The sequence below is a fragment of the Pistacia vera genome, unplaced genomic scaffold, assembly GCF_008641045.1.
Source record: "Pistacia vera cultivar Batoury unplaced genomic scaffold, PisVer_v2 Contig501, whole genome shotgun sequence".
NCBI lineage: Eukaryota > Viridiplantae > Streptophyta > Magnoliopsida > Sapindales > Anacardiaceae > Pistacia > Pistacia vera.
Window position 1 is genome coordinate 355,966 of NW_022196337.1, and position 10,910 is coordinate 366,875.

The 10,910-nt window shown below is 36.5% G+C and overlaps 1 protein-coding gene across 1 annotated transcript; it reads right to left on the reverse strand.

The window, feature by feature from the left end:
• Nucleotides 1-589: 589 nt before the first annotated feature.
• On the reverse strand, nucleotides 590-1,432 carry LOC116105615. Its single transcript, XM_031392024.1, has 2 exons — nucleotides 1,340-1,432; nucleotides 590-994 (listed from the first exon to the last, which is right to left on the reverse strand). Exons 1-2 carry the CDS (start codon nucleotides 1,430-1,432, stop codon nucleotides 590-592), a joined length of 498 nt encoding a protein of 165 aa, XP_031247884.1.
• Nucleotides 1,433-10,910: the final 9,478 nt, after the last annotated feature.

Here is a 10,910-nt window from a genome sequence, read left to right on the forward strand (position 1 = left end):
AATGAACCTTTGCAACTTGCATACCTTCCCTCCTTGACCTTCAAAAATGAAACCATCGGGCTATGTCATATAGACATCCTCTTCAAGGTTTCTATTCAAAAAAGCAGTTTTGACATCCATTTGCCAAATTTCATAATCATGGTATGCAGCTATTGCAAGCATCATCCGAATAGACTTTAGCATTACTACTTGCGAAAAGGTTTCATCATAGTCTATGCCATGCTTTTGCTTGAAACCTTTGGCAACCAACCGTGTTTTATAGGTATGCATGTTACCTTCCATGTTGTTTTCTTCTTGAAGAGCCATTTACATCCTATGATTTTTATCCCATCGAGTAAATCCACCAGTGACTAGACTTGGTTCTGGTACATGGAATCCATTTCAGATTTCATGGCCTCAAGCCATTTATCAGAGTCCGAAACCGATATAGCATCACCGTAGGTTTGAGTTTCATCATCCCCATAAACCAGTACATTGCCGTGCTGAGTCACAAGATATCCATACCTCTTAGGCTCATGACGTACTCTACCAGACCTATGTAGCTCCTGTGTCTGAGTTGGATCACTTTCTTCCATAATCTATGAGTGACCTACTCTTGATGTTCCTCCATTTCTGGTAGTACATTTGCCTGTTCATTATCAGCCATATCTTGTGGAGTCGGAACTTCACCAAGTTTGACCTTTCTACCTCCTGTACTATTTTGGATAAATTCCTTTTCCAAGAATACCCAGATCAAGCTACAAAAACCTTTCACTCTTTTGGCTAATAGAAATAGTATCCCATGGTTTTCCTTGAGATATCCCACAAAGATACATTTGTCAGATTTTGGGCCAAGCTTATTTCTAGTCAATTTCTTGACATAAGCCCTACAACCCCAAACTCTCAAATAAGATAACTTAGGCTTTCGCTCGTTAAATCGTTTATATGGAGTTTTATCCACTGATTTGGACAGCACACGGTTTAGTGTGTGAATTGCAATCTCCAAGGCATAGCCCTAGAATGTTGCAGGTAGATCAGCCAAACTCATCATCAAACGAACCATATCAAGTAACATTCAATTCCTCATTTCTGATACACCATTATGTTGTGGCATATAAGAAGGTGTGAGTTGTGATACTATCCCACATTCCTTAAGGTATCCACCAGACTCTAAGCTTAAGTATTCACCTTCTTGGTCTGCCCGAAGAGCTTTAATACTTTATCTGAGCTTATTATGTACTTCATTCATAAACTCTTTGAACTTGTCAAACGATTCAGATTTATGTCTCATCAAATAGACATAACCATGTCTACTAAAATAATTAGTAAATGTGATGCAGTAAGAACACCCTTCTCTTGCCTGAACTGTCATATGACCACATACATCACTATGGATGATCCCTAACAGTTCTGTAGATCTTTCACTATTTCCAGTGAAAGACGACTTGGTCATCTTGCCTAGAAGGCATGACTCGCATATCTCATATGATTGAAAATTGATTGGGTCAAAGACTTCATACCTATAGAGTTTTACTATGCGAGTTTGATTGACATGACCCAGCCTAAAGTGTCAGAGGAATGTTTGGTTAAGATCACCATTCCTAGCTTTCTTAGTTTCACGATTGAATATCCCTTTATCCATATCTAGAACATATAAATCATTATGTAACTTAGCATTTCCATAATGAATATCATTCAAACTAAAAGGCATCAATCCATTAGGTATACTAAAATGATATGCAACACTGTCCAAAGTGGACACTAAAATAATATTCTTAGAAATGGAAGGTACATAATAACAATCCATAACTTCCCGAAGGCAAAGATAACTGATAAATACCTACAACTAGAGTAACAACTCTGGCCTCGTTCCCAACACATAGGTCTACCTCCCCTTGGCTGAGCGATTTACTCTATCGCAATCCCTACACATTAGTACAAATGCGAAATGCACATCCTATGTCAATGACCTAAGATGTGTTAGGAGATAAGTTTATTTCAATCATGAACATACCTTTAGAAGAAGATCCAGCAACAATCTTTTTCTTGTTCACTAGGAAGTCCCTGCAATGTTTTATCCAGTAGTCAGGATGGCCACGATGAGGACAAATGATCTTCCTTTTGACAATTGTTCCATCCAATGATTCCTGAGCTTCATGATCTACACTTGAGTCAGCTTCAACCAATGTTAATGCCTTATACATTTCATTGCCAAGCTCAGTAGCCTCTAACTCTTTTAGAAGCTCATGTAAAGTTTTCTTCTCATTGTTCTTAACATAGTCATGAACAAATGGAGAAAAAGTATCAGGTAGGGATCGTAAGATTAAATCTATTGCCAGACCTTCATCAAGAGCACATCCTAAAGCCTTGAGTGTCTCAATATACTCTAACATCTTGAGTATATGAGGCTTAACTTTGGCACCCTTATCCATCTTGCATCTGGCCAATGATTGTGATACCATATACTTCTCTTGATCATGAAGTATATTGAAAATAGTAGGTAAGTCCATATCCCGATACTAGAATTGCAATAATGGTATCATTAACACTAACACAATGCACCTTGTCAACTCAACATTGGTCTTGTGTGAACATCTAGTCTGTTGGATGAAACTACCAGCTGGCTTTGGTGAGATAGCTTGCTCAATGGTGTATAAGCCTTTGTTTGACCTAAGGAAGTAGTTGACATTTCTATACCAGTCAACGAAATTTTCACCATCAAACTCAATTCTCGTGTTTATGAACGATCGTAATAACTTAACATTGTTTGTCATTTTGAGATCCTACAAGTGCAAAATAAAGCGAGTTAATATCATGATATAAAATTTAATTAATCAAGGTCTTTTAATTAATTAAATGCTCCCACTATTTTCCTTAAGTCCTAATAGCCCCCACTATTAGACTCAGGAAAGCTTGTTGGCTTTCCTAGTGGGCCAAGATCCTATCAATTCCATTTTTAACCTTCGTTGATTGAAAAGCCAAAACATGGTTGATATAGGTAGGCCACAAACTCAATTTATACCAACTAATGGCGCTAACCACTAATCCTCAAGTATAAATTGTGCAAACAAACCAATTACACAATCAAATGGCACCAACAATTGACCTCAATGCAACTCTTGGATCCATAGAGTAGATAGTACATATCTCTAGTGAATTTAAAATATTGCACTTTCTCTAAGTTTGCCTCTTGTACATCTTTGACCTTTGTTGATCAAAAAGCCAAAACTATTAGTTAAGTCTAATCTGACATCATTAAGGAAAAACTCAATGCGATTTAGCTTCCCATTGATAGAAGCATACCTTTTGTTTATCGAAAAGGCAACAAAAATCTATGGTTTGACTAAGTGGCCTGTCATTGGACATTAGAGGTTTGACTTAAAAATCCCTAAGTTGTAAGTCTTCTCATGGAGATGGAGAACTCATTCTATTCTTATGTAAGACTTTTACAACTTAGTTTATAAAAGGACAAATTTTTTACTTGTGATACATGTATGATGATAAAATTGTTGTGTTCTGATTGAAGAAAATCAAGTTAATGCAATCTTGTGGCTGTTATTAATTTGATACATTTTCACACATGAAAATTCCTCCAAGTGATTAAAATGTCTAGGATATTCTTATCTGATGATATTTTAGTCAATATGCAAAAAGGGTCAAAAATGCATAAATTTTTTTCTACATTTTCTAAGCATTCCAGTTGGAATGGTAGTTCCCCCTGTCTGTTGTAGTCTGAACAGTCATTCAACCTTGGGAACACTCGTTCTTGTTGTCGGCCAAAATCCTAGGTTCAAAAACCTAGGAACGCTTCGCGAGTGCCTGTCCCTGTTAACTGCCATAATTTTTTAGGGTTGATAACCTTAGGAATGCTTTTCTTGCTATCATGAGTAGCTGTTCCATGCGAAATATATAAATACAGACTTTTCACTTTTTGCAAAGAATGACGACAAAACCTCCATGTTCTCTCAACAGTTTTCACTCAAATCTTCACCAAATCACTCTAGATCAATCCTAAACACATTCCAAACATGCCTAGATTCAAAAGAGTTGCACGTGGAGCCATTCTAGCTTGGTTAGGAGCTCTCAATGGGCCGAATAGAGTAGTTTTCAGAGATGTAAAGCAAAAGAGAGAGTTTAAGAAAATGGAGAGCATGGGTATATTCCTTGGATGCACTTTTGATTGGTTTGTCTTGCATCATTTGGGTTTTCTAGATCAAATTCTTAAATGGTTGGAAAATCTTAGTTGGAGGTGTTAGGTAGTTGCCCTAGAGCCAATCACTTAGTTGTAAATTGACTCTTATGTATCATATTTAGCTATTAATGTAAAGGCAATATTATTACTATATCGTGTAGTTAATTATGTGTAGTGATACATGTCCTTAGAATGGTAGACTCGTGATGAGCGTATCATGTGTTTAAAATCTTGATTGTGAGGACCTTATGAGCACTTATAGTGGCCATTCTAGAAATGTCGTAGCCTCAATATGATTTTGACCTAATGCACAGATAATACAATAAGACTTGAATGACCCTACTGAAAGGTAGTGACATGTCTCGCATGTCAAGGTTGTTAGATGACAACCTACTACAACGTGTGGGTGCTTGTCGATTGCAAGTTCACTGGACTGACCCACAGATTCCATGCAAAGGGTAAACCTAGTGTCTACGGAACAAATCCTCTTACGAATAGTGGTGCATGTGATCCTAAGACTTGAGATCACTGAAGTGTCGTGTGTACATAGTGGTGTAGTTGTTAGGAATCGATCTACACAACGCAGCGAAAAAACAAAGATCAAAAGGATGAATCGATTCCTTTTATGCCAAGATCCAGGTATAGATTATATAGTTTACATGTTAAATCAGAATTCTGCACAAAAATAATATCAATCCATTCAAGGATCAGAGATCTTACACACGTTTGGAGGCTCCTTCAAATGTCTCTGAATTTTTCTTCTCTACCGATTCAACGTAGAACCGCAGGAACAGTGATCCACATGAAGAAAATCCGAAGAACCAGCCCTTGTTTTGCTAGAACAAAGGGGTGGCTTCAAGAATCAAGTTGAATCAAAGAAAAACTTTGATTCACACAAAGGGAAATGTGAGAGAGTGAGAGTAAAGGGATGGCTGCCTTTTTCTATTCAATAATGATTGAATGAATAATGAATCAATATTTTTAACTCAACTTGCAGTTATATAGTGCTAGAGTTAAAACCCTATTCCTATATGGAATAGGCATGGGCTTTGTAATAACTGCTTTATACTAGGAGACTCATAGAAATATATCAAGTAAAATACATTTATATTAGCAAGAGTAAATAGGCCCAAAATTTTCTTTTATTACATATAAGCATTCTTTATACAAAATAGAATATCATTTACAAAATGCCATTAAAACAGTGAACAGTGTAGCTATTGCTCCTCGCTTGTTAACGCCCATCCGACCGCGTTCTCACCTAGATCCTGCAATCACAAAGAAAAACAACGGGGTGAGCACAAAATAATGCTCAGTAAGTAAATCCTCTACTCGACTGTCCCCGTAACTCTTTCTCTTAATTCTTTCCTTACTCTTTTCTATTTCTCTTTCACACAGCTCTCTTTACTTAACTTCTGTTATATGTCACGGCCTCATCTTACTGGAGGCACGGCTGGGTGGAGTTCACACAGCACCATCCCACTCTTCGTGACTATCGGGTGGAGTTCACAAAGCACCAACCCGCTCTTAGTAACTACCAGGTGGAGATCACAAAGCACCAACCCGCTTTTAGTAACTATCGGGTGGAGATCACAAAGCACCAACCCGCTTTTAGTGTCTATCGGGTGGAGATCACAAAGCACCAACCTGCTTTTAGCGTTTTTCTCGTTCTTTCTACTCTTAGAGTAGTTCATTCACAAAGTTCTCTACTCTTTCTCAAACCACTTCTCAATGCACAATTAATGCATATGGATGGTTCTTCTCCACTAATGCACTCATGAAATGCCAACATGCAATGTTGCAAGAATTAAGGTTTACTACTCATGCTCATGATTCTCTTAGGCATTTCATTAAACAACTAATGTGCATGCATAAACTCTACTTTATCTATAGTTCTACTCCTCTCTTGAACCATCCAACATGGGAGGAAACTCCCTTACAAAGTTATAATCCCTGTCATAAAATAACACTTCCAAAAAGATTTCTCAATCTCCTCCAATTTCATCTCAAACTACATCCTTAACACACAACTCACTTCTCAAGTGTATTTAACAACTGCAAAGCAAATAGTCACCTCCATCTCAAATCTCAATAACATAACATATAACATGCATACATAATTTCTATTCAATCTCTACTCAAGAGAGTTCTCAACTTGGGTTGGGATTTACTTACCTTGTAAAGGGGAGATCTCACTAGCACTTCCCTTTACTTTAAAATGCTTGTCTCTTCTCTACCCTTTAAACAATAACACCATAAGACTGCAATATACAATATATGCAAAACTTCACATCTAAAGCAAGGATCCTTACCTTAGGATGCCTTATATTGATTTTCTACCCCAAACTACTCAAAAAACCCTCTAAAATTCTTGAAAGGTTAAAGGGAAAGTTGAGAGGAAATGGAGAATGGAAGAGGCAGTGGAAGATGAAGAATGAAGGGTTTACTAAGCTTAATCCCTTTTTAACTCAAAATATCTTTATTCATTCCCATATTGCCCTTGCTTTTTCTTGGAAATTTCATCCTTGTCCTTTGATTCATTACAATCACACCCCCACTCTAACATATTCTCCATAAAGTTCTCTTACCTTTTACTCCCCACTTTTCTTGCTAATTAGGGGTAGAAAGGTCATTTTACCCCTATGGAGAATTCTCTGGAAACCTCAATAAACTTTTCTGCCGTCCCGTCGCCACGGTGAAGAAAGTTCCGTTGCCCCGGCAAAAAATTTCAAAGCCAACGTCGCCGCGGCGAAGACTGTAATTTAGAAAATTCTCCAAGTTCCAACCAATTTCAGGGCAAACACTCCATCAACTTAACCTATACATTCAACCAAGGGCCAACCAACCAAAAATAGCAACATACAGACTCCATTGAGGGTAGAACAATAAACATTCAAGCAATACAACAAATCTTAACTAGGTACCTCAAGTGGGGCGCTATAGGCTTCAACCCTAATCAACCCTTGTATCCAAACACCCTTGTTATGGTATTTTATATTTAATTAATTATTATTATAATTAAAATCAATTAGTATATTTATAAAATATATTAACATTTAATTAATAATAATAATTCATTTAAATATATGTACGACATTTAAATATATGCGTACATATATTTAAATATAATCTTACTAATTTAATTTTAACATTAAATTAAATACAGGCAACAACCTCAACAAATTTAATTGCATTGTGAGATTACCAAAATACCCCTTTGTCATAAAAGACGAAAATACCCGTTCAACAAAACGATTCTTAAATTATCTTCTAAGTGTGTGACCCGTAGGCTCCTCATCATATCGGCATTGAGTAGTATCACGATTAACACCAATTAATCATCTCACTACACACATACCAAGATTGGCCCCCTAGTAAGGCGTCATGGCCACTCGATAGATTCGGATTCAGCGAAATAGCTACCTATCAATGATATGGTTATCGTGCAATTAAATCCTTTCATCATCTGTTATCTCATCGAGACTGAGGTACATAAATAGTGTCAACCTTAATTACTCTTGATATCTTTGTATTCAGTTAGTAGACCAATGACCGAATAAATAAATTGGATTGAGCAACAACTCCCACTATGGCCACAACTTTAGTGTCATTGCCCTACACTAAATTGCACCATAAGATAACTTCTCCTGTACCCAGGAGTGATGAATCCTTTGTCGATCTACCATAGTCTTGATACACTCCTCAATGCAGCCAATCACTATCGTATTGATAGCTCTAAATAAAACTATGTTGGGCTAGTGTCAAACTACACCAATCGGTGCACAAGGCACGCCGGTAATCTCAAGTCTGAGGATCACATGCACCACCATTCATTAGAGGAATTATTCCATAGACACTGGGGTTACCATCTATATGGAATCCTCTAGTGAGTCAGTCCAGTGAACTTGCCTATAGCAAACACCCATGTGTTGCACCAGGTTGTCGGCAAACAACCTTGACAAATGAGATCGATCTGCCTTTTGACAAGGTCGTTCAACACTATGATAGCCTTACTGTATTATCTGTGTCTTTGGTCAGAATAATACTGGGGCTACAGACATTTCTAGAATGGCATGTGATCATAGGGTTCTTACTATCAAGATTTGAAACACTTGATACCCTCGTCACGGTTCTACCATCCTAAGGACATACATCAATACATATTAATATGATTTACATGATATAGAATAAAATGCCTTTTATTGATTAATGAACATTATTACAAAAAGTCAATTTTACAATAATTGATTGGCTCTAGGGCACCTGCTCTAACAGTAGTTTGGCACTAGCTTAACCGGAGGATTCCATGTAGATGATAAACCTAGTGTCTATGGAACAAATCCTCTTACGGATGGTAATACATGTGATCCTAAGACTTGAGATCGCCAGAGTGTCATGTGTACGTAGTGGTGTAGTTTGACACTAGCCTAACGTAATCCTTGTAAGGTTAATATAATGGTGATTGGCTACATTATGAAATACATCATGGCTATGCTAGATCGATAAAGGATTTATCACTCCTGGTTACGGGAGTAGTTATCTCACTGTGCAATTTGGTTAATTGGCTACGATATCAAATCTGTGGCCACAGTGGAATTGACTTGTCACTCAAATTCAATCTTATCTAGGTCGTTAGTTTTAACCAAACACCAAAATATCAGTGATGTTATCTGAGGATGACACTATTTCTGTACCTTGGCCTTGATGAGATAACGAATGATTAAAGAATTAAATTGCACAGTAACCATACCGTTAATATGTATCAGTTCTTCATTGATCTCTACTTGTTGGGTGGCCATGATGTCTTGCTAGAGACCAATCTTAGTCTGTGTATAGTGAGACGATTAACTGGTGGTTAATCATGATACTATTCACTACTAACATAATAGATTTCCTACGGGGTCACACACATAAGAAGGTTAAATACCAGAACACTTATTTGGATCAAGAAGGTGATTTAAGAAGATAGGGTATTTTGGTCTTTTCATAAAGAAAGGGTAATTTGGTAATTTTCTATAGGTTGTCGCCTAAGTCTATTTCTTAGTGAAATAGAATAAATAAACATTACATATTAAATATTAAATATATTTATTATATTAATATTAATTGAAGTCTAATAATTCTTTCCTAAATTGGTTTAGGGTAAAATTTATTCTAATTTGGAATATAATTGAAATCTACTAATTGTTTACTAAATTGTTTTTGGATAATATCTATTCCAAATAGGAATTGAATAGCATCCTATTCCAAATTGGAATAGGGTTTAAGTGTCACTATATAAGTGAACTTGAATTAGATTTTAAGAAGAACGACTTACACACAAAAATAATGGGCGTTATTTTTAGAGAGAGATTGTGAATGAAAAACCGTAGCCACCATTTTTGTAAATCATGCCATTCACTAAATCAAACTAGCATTTGATTGTTCTTGATCAAGTTCCAAATTTCTTTTTGTGGATATCGTTTGTGCAACTCTCTTCTTGAGTTGGATTGCGAAGAATTTCAATTTAGTGGAGCCTCCAAATGTTGGTATGATAATCTAATCCTTGTATGGATTTTTTCATTAATTCAACATGCAGACAAAATAATTAATTACCTAGATTCATGGGAGAAGGAATTATTTAATTTAAAATTGTTTTTCCACTGTGTTTGATCGAATAATTCCTTATATTGGTATTAGAGCCTTGGGAGATCTGATTATTTTGTTTGATTTCATGTGATTTTGTTTAAATTGCGTGATTAGGGTTTTTATTCTCAATTCAATTGTTTAATTGATTAATAATAATTATGTTTTTTTTAACGAATTTGTGATTATTATTGGTTGGATTGGGTTGGGTTGATGAATATGTGAAATTTTGGAGTGGCTCGAATTCTGATGAATAGTACCTTGAACAGTACCTTGAACAGTTTGATGCATAGTAACATGAACAGTACCAATGAATAGCACCAATTAACAGTATCGATGAACAGAACTAATGAACAATATCATGAACAGTGACCCATGTTTAATGCTGATTGTTAGAGTAGGTGCCCTAAAGCCAATCATATATTGTATATTGACTCTATGCATCATGTTATTCTATTAATGAAAGGCATCGTTTATATTATGTAAATCATATTCTATATGTATGTGATAATATCCCTAGAGTGGTGGAACCGTGACGAGGGAATCAAGTAGTGATAAGTCTTGATTGTGAGATCCCTATGAGCACATTTGGTGGCCATTCTACAAATGTCCATACCCCTAGTATTATTCTGACTTAGGGCACAGATAATATGGTAAGACTATCATAGCGTTGAATAACCCTATCAAAAGGTAGTGACAGATCTCGCATGTCAAAGTTGTTTGGTGACAACTTGGTACGACGCGTGGGTGCTTGTTATTCACGATTCACTGACTGACCCATACAGAGGATTCCATATAGATGATAACCCTAGTGTCTATAGAATACATCCTCTAACGGATGGTGGTGCATGTGATCGTTAGACTTGAGATCACCAGAGTGCCGTGTGTAAACATTGGCGCAGTTTGACACTATCCAAACGTAATCCTATCTAGGGTTATCAGTATGGTAGTGATTGGCTACATTAAGAAGTACACTATGGCTATGGTGGGTCGACAAAGGATTCACTCTTGGGTACAAGAGAAATTATCTCGATAAGATATATGGTAAAAGGCAACGACCTTAAATCTATGGCCACGGTGGAATTTAGTTATTGCTTTCGATTGGTCTGATAAC

Bases quoted from the DNA above. Each gene is read 5' to 3' on its own strand.
- LOC116105615 (XM_031392024.1), bottom strand. From the start codon at position 1,432: ATGACCAAGTCGTCTTTCACTGGAAATAGTGAAAGATCTACAGAACTG. The intron at 995-1,339 runs GCAAGAGAAGGG...GCAACATTCTAG, and splicing joins GTGGTCATATGACAGTTCAG to GGCTATGCCTTGGAGATTGC.